Here is a 23,596-nt window from a genome sequence, read left to right as displayed (position 1 = left end):
TATTAAAAATTATGCTACATAAGTGCTGCTTCTCTACATGCTCATTGCCAAGGGTTCCATGCTCATTGCCAGAGGTTCCATTCTCGTTGCCATGTGGGATTACATGCTCATTGCCAACGAGGGAATACATGCTCGTGGTAAATGGGGGACAGCCGCCGCCAGGCAGAAGTGATAGCCACTGACAGTGGCAGAGTCTGGCTGTATTCAGAGCACTGCAGGTCCCGGCTATTTGAAATAATACCCCTTTCACACCAGAAAATGCATTCCCAGGTTAGCCCCTTTTTCACCAGCCTAGTCCCTGCATTTTCTGGTGTGAGGGGGAGAGAAAACCACCCCTCCCCCCTTTAACCAGTTATCTCATTTAATCGGCTATATCTTCGGAACCAACTGACCCATTTACATGAGACAATTATCATATTGAAGAACTTTTGAGTGGGCTTTGAATGATTTTGGTCCAGTGAAACTGAAACGTTTGGTTCCAGAGTAATCTGCCCTCAAAGAACATGAACAGCCATGAAATTACATTTAAAAAATAAAAAAATCGTTTTACACGCAATATCTCTGGAACCGATTGACCGATTTGGACCAGCCTGTTATCAAAATGAAGGCCCAGCGATTTGGAATTGAATGATATCAACCACAAGCTTCTGTGATGCTAGGACGGGAACTGGCAGCCGTCAGAACCGGGTGGGGGTCGGAATTGACAGGTCACATATTATCCTATGGGGAAAAAACGTTACAGGTTTGCCAGGCGATATCTCCGGTTCCCGGGGGGCTAGAGACACGGGGCTGGGCTCGTTGGAAAGCCCTGGTCCTCAGCTACAAAATAAATGACAGGGGCATGTGCCCGGGTGACCCCCCCCCCTGAATCCGCTACTGCCAGGGTATCATATGAAATAATGGGGCAGATGTATTATGGAGGTGCTTAGAGCGCCGCTATAATACTTCCAGCTTCGCCTCATTAACGAAGGGAAGCAGGTGGCGATGTCCCCTCCTGGAGATAGCGCATCAGTTTACACTGATGCGCTGTCTCCTCTCCACCGACCGGCTGGACTGGGCATGTGCGGGATCTCGCTACTCATGCGAGATCCCCAGCGCAGCCCAGAGCCAACAGCAGGGACAGCGCTGTCCCTGCTGTTGAGATAGGGCTTCGCCAGCCTGATGCTAGCGAAGCGAAAAGCAGCAGCGGGCAGAACGGTCAGCGATGCTGACCGTTCATACATTTGGCCTGCTATCATTTCGATAGCAGCACCAATATGGACAGGGGTGCATAGCGGGACAGGGCGTGTAGGGAATTTTTTGGGGGGCGTGGCCTGATGAAAAGTGGGGGTGGTCTATACTTTGCACCGCTGTGGGGCCATGTCCAGCAGCTCTGTAAACTGCTGGCCAGCCCCTCTGCCTGCAAGAATAGACGCTGTGCGCATGCAAACAGCGTCTATTCACGGACGACAGGGGGGACTCCCAACTGCCCCCCCCTCACCGCGGGACACTGCCAGCCATGGGAGGGACGCAGGAACGACTAAAAAAACCAGGACGTTCCCGCGATAAACTGGACAGTTGGGAGGTATGAGATCGTCCAGATAATTCAGCGTGTGCAGTGGCGACCGATCTTGTAATATCGGACAGTCGGACATACCGGATCATCCAGCATGTTCGTCCAATTCGATGTTTGGAAATTGGAAGTTGGCTGGATCGAGCAGTGAATGGACGTTTCCCCTGTTCCTTCACATGGGAAAAAATTGGCAAATGTATCCTCTGCGGGGCACAGGGCAGACCTCGTGGCCAATACACTGAGCGAGATCTCAGTGTATGATATCGGCTCCGCCCGAGGCTGCAACATGAAATGCCCGTCGGTCGCATACAGTATGTATCCCCGGCATAAGAGGCATTTTCAGCAAAAAGATGCCCAACACTAGAAGATTGTCATGCCACCTGGTGTGCCCAAGTGGGACTGTTTGGTGTGGCTACAGCAAAGCTGAATGAGGACTCATCTCTAGGGCTTAAACCTGATTGGTTGACTATGCAAGCACATGACCTGTTCTGCACATGTGCAGAACGGGTCCTGCGTCGTCGCATGCAGTGCCCTCTGAGCTTCAGCCTGGTAGACGGAATGGGTGCGGCTGGGCAGCTTCTGATGCAGACTTCCTGTCCTTTCCTACAGAGCAGCAAGAGCCAATCAGAGTGACCTCATGGTTACACAGGTGGCCAATGGTCTTGCAGATGGACCGACGCATTTTACTCGGCAGAAAACATCTTTTTTTTCCTCAGGCAAATAGCGTCATCTCTGAATCAGTCCCTGATTGTAACGTCATTACTGTGGGGTGGCAAATATTTAATTAATTCAGAGATCAGAGCAGATATCTGATAACCAATACTCAATTTCCAGTGAGATCTCTCACCCCAACCAAAGTTTAATTTACAACAGTGGGAGTGGACAATGCGATGGGAGGGCTATGTCATTGCTGTCGAGGGGGCACTTTTTACCTGGGGCCGAGTCTGCTGAAGGGGCCCAGATTCCGCTCACCCCTCCCCATTTGGATGAATCCGGGCAGTGGGGAGAAAGATAACAGGCTGCCACTGCAGCACAGCCTTTCTCCCCAGCTCAGCACAACTGAGACAGCTGCAGTCTGTCATCTCTCCCCACTGTTTGTGCAATAAGGATCCCGTCCCAAACAAATCCCCCATCAAATAGCCGTGCCCCCTCCATTTTAAATGGGCCCTGCCGTCCTGTCGTCACCCCTGGTCCATGTAGCAAAGCACTCGCACTTTAACGATGAACCAGCAAACTTTTGTGGGCACATAAGTGGGCGGGACCTGGTGAGCTGGGCGGCCCCCTGCAGCCTGCCATCATGGGTTGTAGAGGATTCGCAAAGCTACAACCCAGTCCCAATTAGGAATCCCATATAACATGATTTATATATATATATATATATATATATATATATATATATATATATATATATCAAAAAGAAGGGGCCACACAATGCGCTCAATGAAGTTGCTAAGCTGCAACCCTGAAGGGGTCCCCTGTTAGGTGGGACCCAGTATAGAGATGAAGAAAAAAGAAAGTTTCAGGGTGCGCTGAGACCTTAAGTTATTAGACAGTAATTTTACAATTAAATCAATTTAATAAACCATTGCTCACAGAACATAGCAGTATGAAACAAAAAGGTCAGATAAATACAGTTACAATGTATAGAATGATGTTGTATCAATTTTGACAGTAGTCGAAATACGCCCAATAGGCCCAACGCGTTTCGTCGTGAACACGACTTCCTCAGGGGCACAATACAATAGTAGGCAACGGTGGTCACACTGTGAATCACAATATATACAAGTAAATACAAAGTCCATAATGTTTTATTCTTTATTTAATTATGGACTTTGTATTTACTTGTATATATTGTGATTCACAGTGTGACCACCATTGCCTACTATTGTATTGTGCCCCTAAGGAAGTCGTGTTCACGACGAAACGCGTTGGGCCTATTGGGCGTATTTCGACTACTGTCAAAATTGATACAACATTATTCTATACATTGTAACTGTATTTATCTGACCTTTTTGTTTCATACTGCTATGCTCTGTGAGCAATGGTTTATTAAATTGATTTTATTGTAAAATTACTGTCTAATAACTTAAGGTCTCAGCGCACCCTGAAACTTTCTTTTTTCTTTATATATATATATATATATATATATATATATATATATATATATAAATTTCTTTGAGTTCCGCACCTATAGCAACATAAGTCACCAGGGTGGTGCTCACTCCAAGGATATGCAATCCAAATAACAGAAGATGAAAAAAGAGAGGGCACTCACCACTTGTTGAATAAAACGTGAAAAAAGTTTTATTAACGCTCACATGACAGGGCTAACGTTTCGGTCTTATTCAAGACCTTTGTCAAAGCCAAGAGTAATGTAGAGGAGGTCCTTCCACCATGAACATGGTGGAAGGACCTCCTCTACATTACTCTTGGCTTTGACAAAGGTCTTGAATAAGACCGAAACGTTAGCCCTGTCATGTGAGCGTTAATAAAACTTTTTTCACATTTTATTCAACAAGTGGTGAGTGCCCTCTCTTTTTTAATCTTCTATATATATATATACTAGGTGATTCATCGCGCCCTACGGGCGCTCTTCACACCGTCGTAAGGGGCTGCGCCCCCTTAATTTGTGAACGTTTGTATATGAGAAATATGGTTAGAATTGTATGAAAGATGCCCTGTATTGCAACTTAGGTGTCCGCGAATCGCGGGAGGGGGGGTCGCGGAGGGTGCCGCGAATTGCAGGAGGGGGGGTCGCGGGGGGTGCCGCGAATTGCAGGAGGGGGGGGTTGTGGGGGGGTGGATGCTACGAATCGCGGGAGGGGAGGGATTGCAGAGAATCGCGGGAGGCGGGTCGCGGGGTGGGTTGCCGAAAATCGCGGGAGGGGGGTTACGGGGGTGGGGGTTGCGGCGAATCATGGTAGGGGGGGTCGCGGGGGATGTGCCGTGAATCACGGGAGGGGGGGTCACGGGGTGGGGTGCCGAGAATCACGGGGGGGTGTGTGTGTGCCGTGAATCGCGGGAGTGGGGGTTGCGGGGGGGTGGGGGGGTGTGACGCGAATCGCCACAAGAAAAAAATCAACACAGAAAGGTCAACACATGTAAATGTTGACATAAGTGTGGCACTTCATTAGTGTCCATGTCGACACATGAGAATGAATATGAAAATATTCAAAAAAATGACAAATAAACTTCAAAAACTCATGTCAACCTTTTTCACTGTCGACCATAGCCATGTCAGTGTTTTTCATGTGCAATTTAATTCTGGAGCTGCCGCGAATCACGGGGGGGTGCCGCGAATTGCGGGAGGGGGGGTCGCGGGGGTGGGTGCCGCGAATCGCGGGAGGGCGGGGTTCACAGGGGTTCCGGTGGGGGGTTGCCGCGAATTGCGGGAGGTGGGGGGTCACGGGGGGTGCCGTGTGTGCCACTTCATTGGTGTCCATGTCGACACATGACAATGAATATGAAAAAATTAAAAATAAATCTTCAAAAACTCATGTCAACCTTTTTCATTGTCGACCATAGCCATGTCAGTGTTTTGCATGTGCCATTTAATCCTGGGGCTGCTGCCGCCAATCGTGCAAGGGGGGGTCGCGGGGGGGGTCCTTTTTGTCGCGAATCGCGGGAGGGAGGTCGCGGGGGGGTGTGTTTTTTCCGCGAATCGGGGGGGGGGGTCACGGGGGAGGGTTTGCCGCGATTCGCGGGAGGGGTCGCGGGGTGGTGGTTATGCCGCGAATTGCGGGAGGGGTCGTGGGGGGGTTCTTTTTGCAGCGAATCGCGGGGGGGGGTCGCGGGGGTGTTTTTGCTGCGAATCGCGGTAGGGGGGGTCGCGGGGGAGCGGGTATTTTTGCCGCAAATCGCGGGAGGGGGGCGCTCACCTGGTGGCTGTGGAGTAGCAGTGCTGGGCAACATGGGAAGGCAGTGGGTGTCTGGCACTGTCTGTGGGCTCACTGGGCTGGTTCTCTGTCACATACCTCCCAACATGACCCTCTCCAGGAGGGACACAATGCTCTGTTTCTAGACTTCCCCTTAATGTATGATTGCCATCACCTGTTTTAAACAGGTTAATTTCTCAGAAAGGTGTTCAGCACAGATGAAGGCAATCACACATTAAGAGGAAAGTCCAGGAACAGAGCGTTATAGACACAGACACCCACTTTGAGTGACAGATGTAGCCAAATATATAGGAGATATATATATATATATATATATATATATAGTGTAGCTGTGGCGGCACTCTGATGGGCAATACAGTCCCAATGGGGATACTCAATTGAACGCGGTGTAGGTGCTGCGGTGCCTTCCAAGCTTGAGCTCACAGCCGTGGGTCAAGGAAACATAAGGATGTAGGGACGGCGGCACTCGCAGAAATAAAAACTCAAGGCAAGCTTGGTTTTAACCAACGTTTCGTGGCTGGTGTCGCCACTTTATCAAGGTGCCAAAGAACAAGTGTACAAATAAAAAAACTTACTTAAATAGCCCTGGACTCGTTCGTCGGGCGCCACGAACGAGTCCAGGGCTATTTAAGTAAGTTTTTTTATTTGTACACTTGTTCTTTGGCACCTTGATAAAGTGGCGACACCAGCCACGAAACGTTGGTTAAAACCAAGCTTGCCTTGAGTTTTTATTTCTGCGAGTGCCGCCGTCCCTACATCCTTTTATATATATATATATATATATATATATATATATATATATATATACCTGGGGGCCGGGATAAAGTTTTATGTATCTTTTTTTTGAACAGGGAATTAAGGATAAAGAATGTGAATCATTTCTAATTCTTCCCGAGAGATAATGGTTTTACTTAAATCACCCTTCAGAATATAATTATGTGAATAGTCTAAATATCGCTCAGATGTCAAAGTCACCGATCTTGATGCGCTCGGAGTTCTCCCCGCCATTCCCCCTCCACTGACGGTTCTGTAATAGCGATCTCATTACTTTCTAAGCATTTGATAGCGGGTCTGTCACCTCCGCACACATTATACTTTTTATTTTGACTAATAGACTGAAAGAAGGTCTATTAATATCACTCAAAGGAAGTCTGCACGGGGAATAAGAAATATTGCACTTTTGTGAAGGAAGGATGTGATAGAAAGCATTTATTTGTTCTCCATGACTGATCTGCATGAAGAATTCCTGTATGCTTATGCACTGTTTTCCTTTGATGGCACTCATACATACTAGTATTCACACACTTACAGCGCCCCCTAGCTGCATGCTCAAGATCTACCTTCTGCATGGGTAGGACTAAGAAAGCTGGGTTGGACTGGTACACAGGGGTACAGGACAAAACTCCTGGTGTGCCACACTGTCTGGTGTCCCACCTGTGGTGACTGTGAACTTCACTTATACATTATACATATGTTACCTTCTAATGCACAGGACTATGTTGGATTTTCTGCAATGGCCAAAATGCCGACATGAATTAGGATGACATGGTCAAAATGCCGACATTAATTATGATGACATGGTCAAAAAGCGACATTGGTACTTGTGAGTTATCCGGGCTGCCGATTTTGTCCTTAAGTTTGGTTAACTTAAGGACACCCGACCGACGCGATGCCCACGATTTAGCTCCAAATCGGGGGCATCGCGTCGGTCGTGGCCGTTATAAGGGGCCGCGACGCGATGCCCCCGATTTCCCATAGACAGTAATGTTAAAAGACACGATGGACCCGATTTCCCATAGACAGTAATGTTAAAAGACGCAATGGACTCGATTTCCCATAGACAGCAATGTTAAAATAAAATTACAATGTGAAATTGGGCAATATGTTTTTAAAAAAAATGTTTCATGGCCCCCCACCACCGTTAACGCCACCCCGCTATTGACGCCAACCCGAAGCGTGGCGAGCGCAGCGAGCCCGCGAGGGGCGGCGGTACGCGTCCTCCGACCTTTTCATGCCCTACTATCCACTAGGGCGTGGAGTGAGAATAGAATAGTGTGGCGAGCGCAGCAAGCCACCGAGCCCGAAGCGTGGCGAGCCCCGCGAGGGGACGCGGACACCTGTGAAGCCCGCAAGGGCACGCGGATACCTGTGAAGGTGTCCGCGTCCCCTCGCGGGGCTCGCTGCGCTCGCCACGCTTCGGGCTCGGTGGCTCGCTGCGCTCGCCACACTATTCTATTCTCACTCCACGCCCTAGTGGATAGTAGGGCATGAAAAGGTCGGAGGACGCGTACCGCCGCCCCTCGCGGGCTCGCTGCGCTCGCCACGCTTCGGGTTGGCGTCAATAGCGGGGTGGCGTTAACGGTGGTGGGGGGCCATGAAACATTTTTTTTAAAAACATATTGGCCAATTTCACATTGTAATTTTATTTTAACATTGCTGTCTATGGGAAATCGGGTCCATCGCGTCTTTTAACATTACTGTCTATGGGAAATCGTGTCGGAAATCGGGTCCATCGTGTCTTTTAACATTACTGTCTATGGGAAATCGTGGGCATCGCGTCGCGGCCCCTTATAACGGCCACGACCGACGCGATGCCCCCGATTTCGGGCGCGATGAAAAAATCGGCAGCCCGGATAACTCACAAGTACCGCGACATTTGAAACGCTGACATGTAAAAAAAAACGACATGGGTTTTTCATGATTTTTTCCTTTGAGGCCAACTTGTTCTTACTTAACGATCCAAGAGGCCATAGAGTTAGAATATAAAAATGTTCAGAGCGAAGCAAGTACACTTTTACGTTTACCATGTCGACATAGACACAAAAAATCCAAGTTGACTTTTTGACTAATGTATGTCGGCATTTTGAACATGTCGGAATTTTTACATACTGCACCCTTCTAAGCACAGGCCCTACCACAACAATCCCCCAGGGGGGTCCATCATGCCCATAACCCCTTTAGTGAGTGCAAGAGGGTTATGTCGCTTTGTTAAATGGGTACCTACAGTATGTATTTGCTTGATATTTGTTCAGCCTTCTAGCTTATCCTCTTCTCAATAAAGTTTATTTAAACTATTTTAAACAGATTATTTTGTGCTGTGCAACAGCCTTCTCATTGGGCGCAGATGATCCTAGAAAAGGCCCCTGGTAGTCACAGACTTTGATCCTAGTACAGTACTGTACATGAGGAATGAGAGGTCTCCGTGTGTTAATTGGGTTCTTTATGTTCCGTTCACAGTGAGATCTCAGTCCCCAGGGGGTGTTATCCCATCTATGAATTACAGGACTTGGTGAAATCTGGAATCCAGCTGACTTTGAGAATCTGTGAAATTGATTCACTCATATATGTACCACTAGTGTTTATGATATTAACACTTATATAAAATCCTGGTTTGTAGGTACAATTATACAGTACCCGACTTTGTGACACATTAAATGGAATTTTCTCTTCAATTTAATCTTTACGGCCATTGTTCTATTTTAAAATAAGATTAGTGTGGTAATTATTTGATAGTTTCCCATAATTGTGCGCTTGAAATAATTATTCACTTTCTATCGTAGCGTGGTAATTAGCATGCATTTCCTTAAGTCAGTAATGGGGATTTCCTTTCCCGTCCGACGAGAGAGCAGTACAATAGCTGGGACGTTCAGGTTGGCACCAGACCTGCACCTGTTTCCAACGAGTGGCAGCTCTGAGAATTAGAGAGCTATTTATGTGTGTGATATAGTGATGCCTGGAACTGTAAAGCCATCACTGTCACTTAAAAACAAGATACTGTTAATGAGTTAAGGGACCAGAGGCAGAACTCTGGGAGACAATGGAGTCATCTGCCGCCGGGCTCCTGCTCCCAAAGGGGCACCTCTCCTACCCTGCGAGTTTGAATCAGTTCATTGAAAGCCGTTGATATCACTACTGTGGCTGACTCCACCTCCTAACATCATTTTTGCAAGTGTCACACCCTGTATTAGAACTCATGACTGTTCTTACTGGAGACAGACACCTTAATTATTGAACTATTTGGAGACACCCATATTTAGCTTGCCTCTGGCCAACTGGGAGAAACTTACGCCACTGTAAGGGACCCATACATCAGGTGAGTATTGGGGAAATTCCCATATTCTGGCTCCCTGGGGCAGAAGATTGGGGACAGCCAATATGTTGGAAATCCTTACTTGAATGACTGGGATTGGCAAATTGGGATTTTTAACGTGTAGCTTCTTCCTCGCTTCTTCTCCACAATGCAATGACTTCAATGTTCAATGAACGGGGGAGGGGGTTGGTAAAAGCAAACCCACTGCACCCTCTAAAAAAAAAAATGTCATTTAAAAAAAATTATAATTACTGCTGCCACGTCGGGAAGTGAGGTTGCTTGTTCTACCGAGTCCAGCAGTATAGATGCGCCTGCAGTAGTGGCGCCATGGCTGCGCAGCTAATGTATGGGCACTGGGTATGCTTGTACAGTGACACATCCATCAACCGGGCGGCACCCTACTACTAATACTCCTGCAGGGGCAGCCACTCTTCCGGATTCCCTAGAAAAGTCGACAAAGAGAAATTGTGGACGTGAAAATGGTCAACGCAGACAGGGTCGATACATTTTTTTGTGCGCTGTTTACTGTATTAAATTCCATGGCCCTGATTAGTGTACCTCTTCTCTTATCATGCTGCGGGCAAGGTGCCTCACTCTGCTACCTCTGCGAGCAGCACACGTTACTACTCCAAATTATAGTCTGCATGGATGGTAAAAAAGGTGAAAAATAGAAAAAAAGTTAAGAAACCGTTTCAACCATATGTGCGTCAACTATTGTCAAGTCGACCATTTGAACTTGTCAAAATTTTGTAACTATGTGACCCCCCCCCCCCCCCCAAATCATAACCCACCCCAGTGTGAGTGTGCAGTCTAAATAGACCTTCTAAACTGCCAGCAATGTCAAGCGATTTGGTTTATGGAAGAAATCAGCCGCACATTCTAATCGATTGCTTGGGTTTTATTTCTCAGACACCTACATTGTACACGGAATTACATCCACCTGAACCTCTTCACCTCCTTCATACTGAGGGCCATCTCTGTCTTCATAAAGGACTCTGTGCTGAAGTGGATGTATAATATTGCCATATACGACAACCAGTGGGAAGGGCTCATCTCCTATCAGGTATCATCGCCGTTCAGTGAGGTGCGGTGGACACAGAACCAACTTTTTTTCTTTTCGAATATGTTGATAGGTCAAAGGAAATGTGTAAATGGAAATGTTTTCCTAATGTGTCTTCTAGAAAACCAGGGAGAGCTGACATGTTATGTAGGAGCAGACAGGGTATAAGAAACGTGTACCTTACAGAATATAAACTAGGTTTAGAGTTTGTGGGTCTATTTACTAAGCTTTGGAGAGAGATAAAGTGCACCTAACTGTCTTGCCAGGCTATATTTAGAAATTACAGTTGGGAGCTGGTTGGTTGATACTTTGATGGAGAACGGGGCGGATTCGGCCCCATTTCGATGGTGAGGGGTCTGTGCATGGGTATTTGGGCATAAGCACACCCATCAGTGTTCGGTAAGCAGAGATTATTGACTTTATCTCTCTCTAAAGGCGCCAAGGTCCCAATGCTGATTGTGTTTACCCCCTACTTCTTGAACCTTGGTGTTTTTAAGCGACCCATCTTTTGGGGTGAGTCAGTTTCCATCCATTCCTGTAATGTGGGACAGTGGCCATGAGAGGAAGGCTCTGCGAGTTTGTGTTCTTGTCTCTTGTAGGAGTCGCTAAGCTGCCGGCTGGTCTTTGTAATGATGCAATACTGCGTGGCAGCGAATTACTACTGGCTGCTGGTGGAGGGCATCTACCTGCACACGCTGCTGGTGCTGTCAGTGTTCTCCGAGCAGAGGCTCTTCCGGTTCTACCTGTGCGTTGGATGGGGTGAGTACAGTACCTGTGATCCTTTACTTCTGTCTGCTTTACTGTTCACATTTATCACACACATGCTTCCAAACTGTTCCGAAAATTGCGAATGTCCCATTTTTGGGGGGTAGCGGGGCGGCCGGCATTGTCCCGCTGGGAGGGGTTAGTTCCCTCTGCCTGCCAGCAGGGAATAGACACTGTGCGTATGTGCATAACATCTATTCAGGCAGACAGAGGGGCTGGGAGCATGGCCAGCAGCTCACACAGCACTGGCCATGCACCCCATAGGCTACACCCCTCTTCCTACGCCTGCAAAGTTGGGAGGTATGCAATACATACATCAGTAATAATGTGTAATATTCTGGGAGTATGCTCAGGAAGTTGTACTCTGCCAATCCTTATATTACTGCTGAAACCGCCAATGGATTGAAGTTCTCTATGAGAATGAAAATTTGGATGATGGTTTATCACAATCTATGACATCACTGACATCACTGCTCCTCCCTATACTGACATCACTGCTCCTCCCTATACTGACATCACTGCTCCACCCTATACTGACATCCCTGCTCCTCCCTATACTGACATCACTGCTCCTCTCTATACTGAAATCACTGCTCCTCCCTATACTGACATCCCTGCTCCACCCTATACTGACATCACCACTCCTCCTTATACTGAGATCACCGCTCCACCCTATACTGACATCACTTCTCCTCCCTATACTGACATCTCTGCTCCTCCCTATACTGACATCTCTGCTCCTCCCTATACTGACATCTCTGCTCCTCCCTTTACTGACATCCATGCTCCTCCCTATACTGACATCCATGCTCCTCCCTATACTGACATCACTGCTCCTCCCTATACTGACATCCCTCCTCCTCCCAATACTGAAATCACTGCTCCTCCCTATACTGACATCACTGCTCCACCCTATACTGACATCACTGCTCCTCCCTATACTGACATCACTGCTCCTCCCTATATTGAGATCACTGCTCCTCCCTATACTGAGATCAATGCTCCTCCCTATACTGACATCTCTGCTCCTCCCTATACTGACATCACTGCTCCTCCCTATACTGACATCACTGCTCCACCCTATACTGACACCACTGCTGCACCCTATACGGACACCACTGTTCCACCGTATTCTGACATCACTGATCCTCCCTATACTGACATCACTGCTCTTCCCTGTACTGACATCACTGCTCCACCCTATACTGACATCACTGCTGCACCCTATACGGACACCACTGCTCCTCCCTATACTGACATCCCTGCTCCTCCCTATACTGACATCCCTGCATCCTCCCTATACTGGCATCCCTGCTCCTCCCTATACTGACATCACTGCTCCTCCCTATACTGACATCCCTGCTCCGCCCTATACTGAGATCACTGCTCCTCCGTATACTGACATCACTGCTCCTCACTATACTGACATCACTGCTCCTCCCTATACTGACATCACCGCTCCTCCTTCTACTGAGATCACTGCTCCACCCTATACTGACATCACTGCTCCTCCCTATACTGACATCCCTCCTTCTCCCAATACTGACATCACTGCTCCTCCCTATACTGACATCACTGCTCCTCCCTATACTGACATCACTGCTCCTCCCTATACTGACATCACTGCTCCACCCTATACTGACATCACTGCTCCTCCCTATACTGACATCACTGCTCCTCCCTATACTGACATCACTGCTCCTCCCTATACTGACATCCCTGCTCCGCCCTATACTGAGATCACTGCTCCTCCGTATACTGACATCACTGCTCCTCCGTATACTGACATCACTGCTCCTCACTATACTGACATCACTGCTCCTCCCTATACTGACATCACCGCTCCTCCTTCTACTGAGATCACTGCTCCACCCTATACTGACATCACTGCTCCTCCCTATACTGACATCCCTCCTTCTCCCAATACTGACATCACTGCTCCTCCCTATACTGACATCACTGCTCCTCCCTATACTGACATCACTGCTCCTCCCTATACTGACATCACTGCTCCACCCTATACTGACATCACTGCTCCTCCCTATACTGACATCACTGCTCCTCCCTATACTGACATCACTGCTCCTCCCTATACTGAGATCACTGCTCCTCCCTATACTGAGATCACTGCTCCTCCCTATACTGACATCCCTGCTCCACCCTATACTGACATCCCTGCTCCACCCTATACTGACATCACTGCTCCTCCCTATACTGACATCACTGCTCCTCCCTATACTGACATCACTGCTCCTCCCTGTACAGACATCACTGCTCCTCCCTGTACTGACATCACTGCTGGGAAGAGCAGTGGGTAAAACCATGCTGCACTGCAGGTGGGGCAGATGTAACATGTGCAGAGAGAGTTACATTTGGATGGGGTGTGTTGAAACGAAATCGAAATTGCAGTGTAAAAATAATGCAGTTAGTATTTACCCTGCACAGAAACAATATACCCCACCCAAACCCAACTCTCTCTGCACATGTTACATCTGACCCACCTGCACTGCAGCATATTTTCGCTAGGCTGCATATACTCACAGTCTAGCGAACAGATAAGCGCTGCCCAAATCCCCTTGCTAGCGTGTGACGGGATGTGTACGCTAACAGATCCCCCAGCATGCGTCAGCTCAGGAGAGAAATCATAAAAATCATTCGAAGGTCACTGACCATCGAATCATTTCTGCAGCCTTCGGTCTGGCGCAGGCATCGACGCGCCTGCATTCCCAGGGAACGTCCAGCGTTTTTATGCTGAAGGCGTTCGCACAGGGGGTTTGCCCATGCATATATTCGTGCATGCACTGACCCCCCCACCATCGAAAACAGGGCAGAATTCGGACCCGTAGGAACACGTCTGAAAAAGCCCCGTGGTTAGGCCCCTTTGAGAACAAATTTGTACTGCACTCAGGTCTGAATTACGCCCCAAGTCCGGAGCGGTCAGAAAGTTTTGCTCATCTCCATCAGACTGTGTCCAGCGCTCAGCGGCTCTGAAACTTGCAGTTTAATAAAACTTCAGCTTTAACATAAAAATTCAGCTTTGAGGTTTATTTATGAAAACTTTTGCTGTAGTAAATCAGAGAATGCGGAAATGTCCCGGAGTAAGAATGGGCTCAGCCTGAGGAAGCAGCAGGAAGACGAGCAGTAAATCCAGCGTATCATTATCTCCTGTCACCCCTTTTGTATGGATTACCAGGGGGAAATTGTGTCTGCCGAGAACTTTAGCTTAATACATGTAGCAGGATAGATAATACGTATATAGATCTCCCAAGTCGGCTTCTGTTTATGCAAAATGACACAGTATACGGTTCTGTAATCTATGGCTGTGATACGGGGATCCTCGTGTAAATCCATAAATAATAACCATAGATAAATATGTATTAATGGGACTCAGCATCCGCCGGTATGAATGAAACACCTTCTTGCCCCAGCACTCATTCTTAACCCTTTCAGGTACAACGTCTAGTCAGGCTCAACAGCCCTAGCGCTAGTAGCAGATTCAACGGCGATAAGGAGAACATTAACATCGTTCAACATTCAATGTAGATCATTTTTTAAATAAAAAAAATAGCAAAAGGGAGGGTGTGCAATGCCACCCAACGGCCCCTGCTAAGTTTTTCTTTTTTTTTAGTTTACAGGGGAGTGGCCATGCCCCCTCCCTTTGACCACACCCCCTCATTTTACCATGGCCTGGCAGAGCTGTTGGCTCCCCTGAACACACACAAGCTGGTCTAAAATTCAGGCAAAATGGTACATCACTTTAGACCAGGGCTGGGCAATAGTGGCCCTGCAGATGTTGATGAACTACACATACCAGCATCCCTTGCATCAGTTTCAGCATGGCCACATAGCAAAACTATTGCAAAGCATCCTGGGATGAGTAGTTCATCAACAGCTGGGGGGCCACTATTGCCCAGCTCTGCTTTAGACGAACACAGAAGTTCTTTGTATCACACTCTGCAATCATAAGGTAGTTCTGATTTATATAATGGAGTAATTAGGGGGCATTGGCATACAAAAAGTCATGTGGAGGGGTCTTATAACACATAAAGGGGCATGTGGAGTTATCTTATGGCATATAAAGATGTGGGGGGTATGATGGCATGTAAAGCGACATGTGGAGGGGTCTGATGGCATTTAAAGGGGCATGTGGGGGTCTGATGGCATTTATAGGGGCATGTGGGGGGGTCTTATGACAAATAAAGGGGCATGGGGGACTGATGGCATATAAAGATGTGGGGGGTATGATGGCATGTAAAGCGACATGTGGAGGGGTCTGATGGCATTTAAAGGGGCATGTGGGGGTCTGATGGCATTTATAGGGGCATGTGGGGGGGTCTTATGACAAATAAAGGGGCATGGGGGACTGATGGCATATAAAGAGGAATGTGGGGGGATCTATCGGCATGTAAAATTCATGAAATGTATTAAACAGAAATAAAATGGTTGCAATCCTTCTGTTTGGGCCACATCCCCTTGTGAATCTGTAAAATAAAATATGGTAACCCTACAAGTGCACGAGCTGATGCTGTAATGCCTTTCTGCGCATACTGTAGTATGCATCAGGGATATGGAAATATCTGTGAAATTTGACAGAACACATTAATTTTAGTATATTAAAAGAAAGCCACAGCCGCCATATTGCTATTGAGATATTGCAGACAGGCCCTTATTTACATGTGGATGGAGTGGCAGCGCGTAGTATAAATGTTTGCGCATGTGCAGTACGGATCCTGCAATGACAAATTCAGTACGGCATCAGACTGCCAGTGATTGGGTGGAGGGGGCGGAGGAGGAGTGACAGACTAACGACAGGCCAACCCCTCATAACAATAGAGTGGATAGACAAGTTACTGAGAGACGTGGTTGCTGAACTCTATGTTAGGCTTATGCAAGCAGCGCTCCTAGTGGCGGTGCCGGGCTACTACTGCCTGACAGCTTAGTACAGGGGTCTTCAACCCATGGCCCGCGGGCCACGAGTGGCCCGCGGAGCTGATCTCAGTGGCCCCCTGCCCGCCATGCACAGGATTTTTTTTTTTTTTAAGTAAAAGAAAATGCTGCCGAGGGAGGCAGTGTAATGGAGTCCCCTTGGGTGCCGCCTACCCAATTTCCATTGGCTGCAGGCAGGGCAGAGGAGTGGATCCAGCGCGGCTGAGGGAGGAGGAGGCACGTCTGGTCACGAGCTGGGGAGTTGGGACCCGGCGAAGCTGCGGGAGGAGGAGACGCAGCTGGCGGGAGCAGGGGACCCGGCACTGGAACTGCAGGAGGAGGTGGCACAGCTGGCGGAGGGGACCCATCGAAACTGCAGGAGGAGGCATGGATGGTGGAAGCAGGTGACCCGTCAAAGCTGCAGGATGAGGAGGTACATCTGGCGGGAGCAGGGGACCTGGCAAAGCTGCAGGCATTACTGGGGGCATTGTGTGTGGGGCATTACTGGGGGCATTGTGTGTGAGGGGCACTGCTGGGGCATTGTGTGTGAGGGGCACTGCTGGGGCATTGTGTGAGGGGCACTGCTGGAGCATTGTGTGAGGGGCACTGCTGGGGCATTGTGTGAGGGGCACTGCTGGAGCATTGTGTGAGGGGCACTGCTGGGGCATTGTGTGTGAGGGGCACTGCTGGGGAATTGTGTGTGAGGGGCACTGCTGGGGCATTGTGTGTGAGGGGCACTGCTGGGGCATTGTGTGTGAGGGGCACTGCTGGGGCATTGTGTGTGAGGGGCACTGCTGGGGCATTGTGTGTGAGGGGCACTGCTGGGGCATTGTGTGAGGGGCACTGCTGGGGCATTAGGTGAGGGGCACTGCTGGGGCATCATATGTATAAGTACTGCTGGCATTATGGTCTGTGGCATAATGGGCATCAGTGTGGGGCATAATGTGCAATGGGCATAATTTTGTGTGGATTAATGTGTAATGGGCATCACGGTGCGGCATAATGTGTAATGGGCATTATGGTGTATGACATAATGTACAACAGGTATTACGGTGTGTGGCATAATGTCTAATGGACACTATGGTGTGATGCACAATGTGTAGTGGGCATTACGGATAAACAGTGTAACAGTGTATATTGATTTAAGTAGCCTTTCATTGTTTGGGTTTGATCTGTGAGGCATACTATTTCACTGTGTGGGCCTTCATGTTTATATGTCATTGTGCAGCCTTCAGTCAACTTAAGCGTGTGTGGACAACGACCATTCCTGCGGTAACCAATGTCTGGTCATGCCGGTTGCAAAAGAGGTGTCAGGTAATTGTTTTCCTGCTAGTTCACACTCGTTATAATTAGACCACGCCCCTTATAATTAGGTCACACCTGTTTTTGGGAGCGCGCCTACGGCGCGTGCAATTTATTCAATATCAAATTATATATGAGGGGGCACATATTTTACTGTTTGCACTGGAACCCAAATTGGCTGCTGATAACTATTAGGGTGTGTGTGTGTGTGTGTGTGTGTGGGGGGGGTTATGTGCTGAGTATGGGCGGCTGTGCCAACTATCTATGAAGGACGGTGCTGACGTTATAGGGGAGCTGTGATTCTATGGGGCTGTCCGAAATTCCGTAGGCGATTTTAGTGGCCCTCGGGCTTCACTGGATTTTTTTAGGTGGCCCACGCTGTCTTAAAGGTTGAAGACCCCTGGCTTAGTACTTCTGCATTGCATGTGTAAACTATTGGCAATAGGGAATGACCATCCCTGGTTCCTAACCACGGATAGGCCATCCCTATAAGTGCATATTAGTGTGTTTGGTATATGTGTGCAGTGTTAATACATATGTGTATAGCATACATTTGTATGTACAATGTGTATTTAAGTGTCTTTACACTTCCAATTTAATGGAATTTATTTTATGCTTTCCACGTTCTATTCCAGCTGTAACAGAAAGTGAGAGGTCAGACAGCCCCAGGTTCCCCTCACTGTAATCATTAGCACACGGCATAGAAGAGAGCCGTGCGCCAGGGGAGAAAAGGAGGTACTTGTTTCCTATCTGGGCGCCCACTAAGTTAATTGCGCACCATGCTATTCTCCGTAGAGAAATCGGATCGCATCGCATCGTACACATACACGATATTGAACGATGCGATGCGATGCGATGCGATCCGATTCGATTTCCCATAGGAAACAATGTTAAATGGCTCAATTTAGCCAAATTATCATAGGAACAATAGTAAATGGTCCAAAAACACCCCTGAACATTGAAATGTCCCCCCAAAAGTAGTTGACGCCACCCCGCCATCAACGTGAACCCGAAGCGTGGCGAGCGCAGCGAGCCCGCGAGGGGCGGCGGTACGCGTCCTCCGACCTTTTCATGCCCTACTATCCACGTCGGCGTGGAGTGAGAATAGAATAGTGTGGCGAGCGCAGCGAGCCACCGAGCCCGAAGCGTGGCGAGCGCAGCGAGCCCCGCGAGGGGACGCGGATACCTTCACAGGTAAACGCGTCCCTTCGCGGGCTTCCCAGGTGTCCGCGTCGCCCGCGAGGGGACGCGTATAACTGTGAAGGTATCCGCGTCCCCTCGCGGGGCTCGCTGCGCTCGCCACGCTTCGGGCTCGGTGGCTCGCTGCGCTCGCCACACTATTCTATTCTCACTCCACGCCGACGTGGATAGTAGGGCATGAAAAGGTCGGAGGACGCGTACCGCCGCCCCTCGCGGGCTCGCTGCGCTCGCCACGCTTCGGGTTCACGTTGATGGCGGGGTGGCGTAAACTACTTTTGGGGGGACATTTCAATGTTCAGGGGTGTTTTTGGCCCATTTACTATTGTTCCTATGAGAATTTGGCTAAATTGAGCCATTTCACATTGTTTCCTATGGGAAATCGAATCGGATCGCATCGCATCGCATCGTTCAATATCGTGTATGTGTACGATGCGATGCGATCCGATTTCATTACGGTGCCGTACGTAGAAAACCTGGGCGCCCAGATAGGAAACAAGTACCGAAAAGGAAACGTTATAATGATTAAGGGACGGATAAGGTGGCGGCAGCAGGTAATAGTGACGTTTCACCTGCCACAGTTCCGTGGATGTGTGCCCAACTTGTCCTTAGGCCAAGTCGGCCTAATGTATGGGACAAATCGGCCTGATGTATGGGGGCGTTAACAAATACCACAAATACTGTAACACAACAAATAACACGTCTGAATACAGTGAGACACCAGTGCCGTTACTCTTGAGACAATGAAGGCAGTGGCCACCGGGCTCCAGCTGTCAAAGGGGCCCATAGAAAGGGGTCTTCTGAACTAGGACACCACCTTGTATTTCGCCTCCGGGTGCCTGGTACGAATTAACACCACTGCGGAGGATGGAATCTGACACGAGATCTGCCCTTTGCAAAATGAGCCTGAGAATAATTCCGTTAATAGAACCTCCCGCTAAGTTCCTGAATCACGGTACAAGGATCGTGCATTGGACTGACAGAAAATGTTACATTATACTCCGCTAAATTTGTATACACTGAAACCCATTAGAGGAATTCAATATGTGATATTTTGCGCTGTGACAGGTTTATAAGCTGACTATAAAATGAATGCAGGGTACAGCAACTGTAAGTGCTTTTTAAGGATCTAATGTGAAAGCGATTATCATTATTAACTTGTTCCTTCGGCTCCGATTTTTGCTTTTATAATGCACCTATTACAGCGTCTTTCCTATTTATTGCTGCAGGTACGTTTCTGGGTTTTAAAGACCAATTATCCCATATTAGGCTGCGTTACGGGACATAAAGCGACTTTAACCAACACATTATTGGTGCAATTAAAAGAGAATCACTGAGGTTAAATAAAAGTGTACGTATGTTACAGGGCTCAAAGGGATACATGATATCAAGGGGGGGAGGGGGCTGGTGGTCAAAAGGCCGATCCTGGCATCCCGATAATGAGAATACGGACAGGGGCTTGGTTAGTAAGCTTATCCTCTTCTCGTACCCACGTTACCCTAACCCTTTCCGCAGCCTGACCCGAACCCTCTGTGCTAGTGCCTAAACCCTAACTCCCGTACTCCGCCACCTAAACCTACCCCCCCTCTGCGCAGCCTAACCCGAACCCCCTCCTGCGCAGCCTAACCCTAATCCCCTCCCACGCAGCCTAACCCAACCCACATTCTAAGTACATACACCTAACCCTCCTTCCTGCAGCCTATCCCAACCCAAACCTCCCACAGCCTAACCTTAAATCACCCCACTATTGCTTAAACCTAACCCCCCTTCCCTGGCCGCATGCTAGGCCGCCCCACTAACTTACTGATGGGGATTCCTGGCTGTCAGTATCCCGGAGTCGGTATCCTGATTCTTTTCAAGGTTCCGGCACAAGTGCTCTGACCGCATTTGGGATGCCGGCGTCAGTATATTGAACACCAGCATTCTGGCCTCTGGGATGAACCATGCTGGTTTATGGTATATGAAGGTTCCTTATTGGATAATCTCTATGAATTGAATTGACACTGTCCGCAGTAAGAACCTGACACTTAGCAGCTAGCTGACACAAGTTCCCAAAGTTACTGCAAAGGCGGTGAGTCTGGCACGTACCGTATAGCGCTGATAAATTAACAGCTCGCCAAGGTCACAGGCTGCAACCTCACACTGCAAAAACCAAATCACAGTTCTGCAAAAGGTTTCTAGATAGGAATTCTGAGTAAAACATTACCTGCGTCTGTTTCTAGCACTGACCCCTTTTTAAAGTTTTCTTGTTCAAAAAGCAAAGTTTATGGGAAAAATAGAAAGTTATTATATTGGGATTTGTTATATATAGTGATTGGGTGCAGTTGGTGAGTTGTTTTCTGCACATGCAATCAGTCGTTTGACAACTCGTACGACCGGCTTCATTTGACTGGCAGCTTTCTGGCCACTCCCACCACACCACCTGCTGGATCGCACAACGGGTTGCCGGGGAAATCGTGACACAATAAGAACCGCAAGCAGGTCGTTCTAGTGTATGGCCAGCTTAAGAGATGTATGCAAATCACCCAGCTGCCATCTCTTTGCCCCGCAGCGGCTGTGTAAGATAATGCGCAGGAAGCGTCTTGTGTAAATAGGCTCCGCCTGCTGGCTTCTCTGATCTGCCGCTGCATCCGAGGATCATCTGCGTGGACATTGGTCCTATGAATAACAAGGAGGTTACTTGGGATGAGCGGAGAATACACCCTACTGAAGGGAATGAAGCAGCGTACAAGGATGGCAAAAAATAGGGCCAACAAACCCTTGTTTTCTGAGACACTGCCTGTTGCAACCTCCACTGGGTTCAAATCCACTCAAAGGGCAGTATTCAATGATGATTTTCGGCATGTGCACCGAATCCTGTTCAGGATTCGCTGTACATTCGCCGCGTTCCGGAGGGCTGGAACATTCGCTGACAGCCCTCCCTGTTGCCCGATTCAACGCTGCAGGGGCTCGCTATCCCTGACGGCGAATTTTACCTGCGGCAAACCCCGCAGGGAGCCAGGGGACAGCAGCAGGCAGGGAGATGGAAGTCTCTTTGCCTGTGCTAGAATGTGTGGGGGGGAAGGAGGGCTCCCAGGGACACGGGCAGCAGCAGCTGCCCCCCCGGAGAGATGGCAGGGGACGCGGGTAGGGAACCGCTGCACTGCTCCCGCTCATGCATATGTAATGAGCGGGAGCAGTGTGAAGTGAAAATATGAATATGTAATGAGTGACTCTCGGCCCCCTGCTGGCTTATGTGTAAAAAAAAAAAAAGATTTAAAAATTAAATATATATTCATGCCCCTTCACAAAAATAAATTACTGATTTTTTTACATCAAATTAAAAAAAAAACCTATATTGTAAAAGATAACATTCCAGTTCACCTTAAAAATATGGCGATTGCTACACGATGAAGCACAGCGAAAATCACGCTGAAAGCAATTCGCCATCCTAACATTGAATACACTCACGGCGAATCACAGTGAAAAACCCATTGGAAAACAGCAGCAAATTGCGGAGACTAACAGACGGCTAATGGCCGTCATTCACTGTTCGCCGTTGGTGAATTTTGAGTGTTGAATAGGGCGAATGACTCTTCCAGTCAAAGAATTTGCCAGGGAGCACGAAAATAGGACACATTCGCCTTGAAAAGCGGCGAATCAGTGTCATTGAATACTGCCCAAAGATGGTGGTCATAACTGCTGCGTCTGATTGGTTGATTGCGCGTAGACGCCGCCGGCTGAGAGTACGTACATCGTTAGTTTAGCGCCTGTAGTATAAAAAGCCACAGCGACTATTTGCATTACTTAATAGATATTTCCATTTCTTCTGCTGCAGGAAAAAGCTTCTGTTTGAATTCTAAAATGGGAAACTCTGGTTGTTTGTGTTCACTTGAAATGTATTTGTCTTTGGTGTTTGTGTTCATTACATTATAAATTGAAAATGCGACTGTCACAATTAATGACTGTCTAGACCAGTGGTTCCTAAATTCCATCTGCAGGGAGCCCTAACAGTCCAGGTAATAAGGATATTCATGTTTGTGCACAGATTGAATATTCAAACTTGCTGTAGTACTATTTAAGTCATCTTTGCTTCAGCATGGATATCCTTAAAACCTGGACCGTGTGCTCAACTCTTAGGTTCGACATTAACATGTTCACTTACAGTACTGTTGTAGGATTACCTGTCAGGGCCATTCACTAACAGTATAACGCAGGAAATATCACTGATATCTCCTACTATCAAATCTCCTTCAGCCATGTCCACAATACTGTAGTTTGGAGACCAGAGACGGCCCTAGGCATAGGCAAACTTGGCAAATGTCTAGGGGCATGCCAAGCCTAGGACATAATAATTAATGTGTGACCACCCCCCTTTCCTCAGCAAGAACACACCCTTTTTTTTGTCCTGCACACCTTTCAGCATGAACTGTACCAATTTAAAATATGGGGGTGAGGGCGCCTAGGGCACGAAATTAGTAAGGGCCGGCTCTGATGGGGACAGAAGATATAAACTATTCATCAAGCTCTGAAAAAATAATTTTTCCGGGACTTGAGTACCTATATGCTATCTGAGAGGGTATACAGATCCCCAATGCCTTTACAAGAGCATGAGAGGGATCTACTGAGATTCCTCCCTGCTCTGTCCCCACTACCCCTGTAGCTCTTTCACTACTCACTCTCTTCCCTGGCACCCACTGCCTATCCCCATTACCCCTGTAGTTCTGTCACTGCTCCAGTGGTGATTTATACACGGGGTGACAGGGGTGGTCGCACACCGGTCCCCCACCTGGTACTTGTCCAGCACGGGGATCTGGGCATCGAAGTCC

General features: G+C 48.2%; 1 protein-coding gene across 1 annotated transcript in view; it reads left to right on the top strand.

Moving 5' to 3' along the window:
• Nucleotides 1–23,596, top strand: part of GLP1R (glucagon like peptide 1 receptor) — a 276,669-nt gene that overhangs the window by 163,579 nt on the left and 89,494 nt on the right. The window contains exons 6-7 of the mRNA XM_083175414.1: nt 10,448–10,601; nt 11,198–11,357. Coding sequence (XP_083031540.1) covers nt 10,448–10,601; nt 11,198–11,357 — 314 coding nt within the window. The remainder of the gene's footprint in view (nt 1–10,447; nt 10,602–11,197; nt 11,358–23,596) is intronic.

This window comes from Crinia signifera, chromosome 3, assembly GCF_055691185.1.
Source record: "Crinia signifera chromosome 3, ASM5569118v1, whole genome shotgun sequence".
In the NCBI taxonomy this organism is placed as follows: Eukaryota; Metazoa; Chordata; class Amphibia; order Anura; family Myobatrachidae; genus Crinia; species Crinia signifera.
The sequence above is the reverse complement of the archived record's forward strand: the minus strand, read 5'-3'. Positions and strand labels throughout refer to the sequence as shown.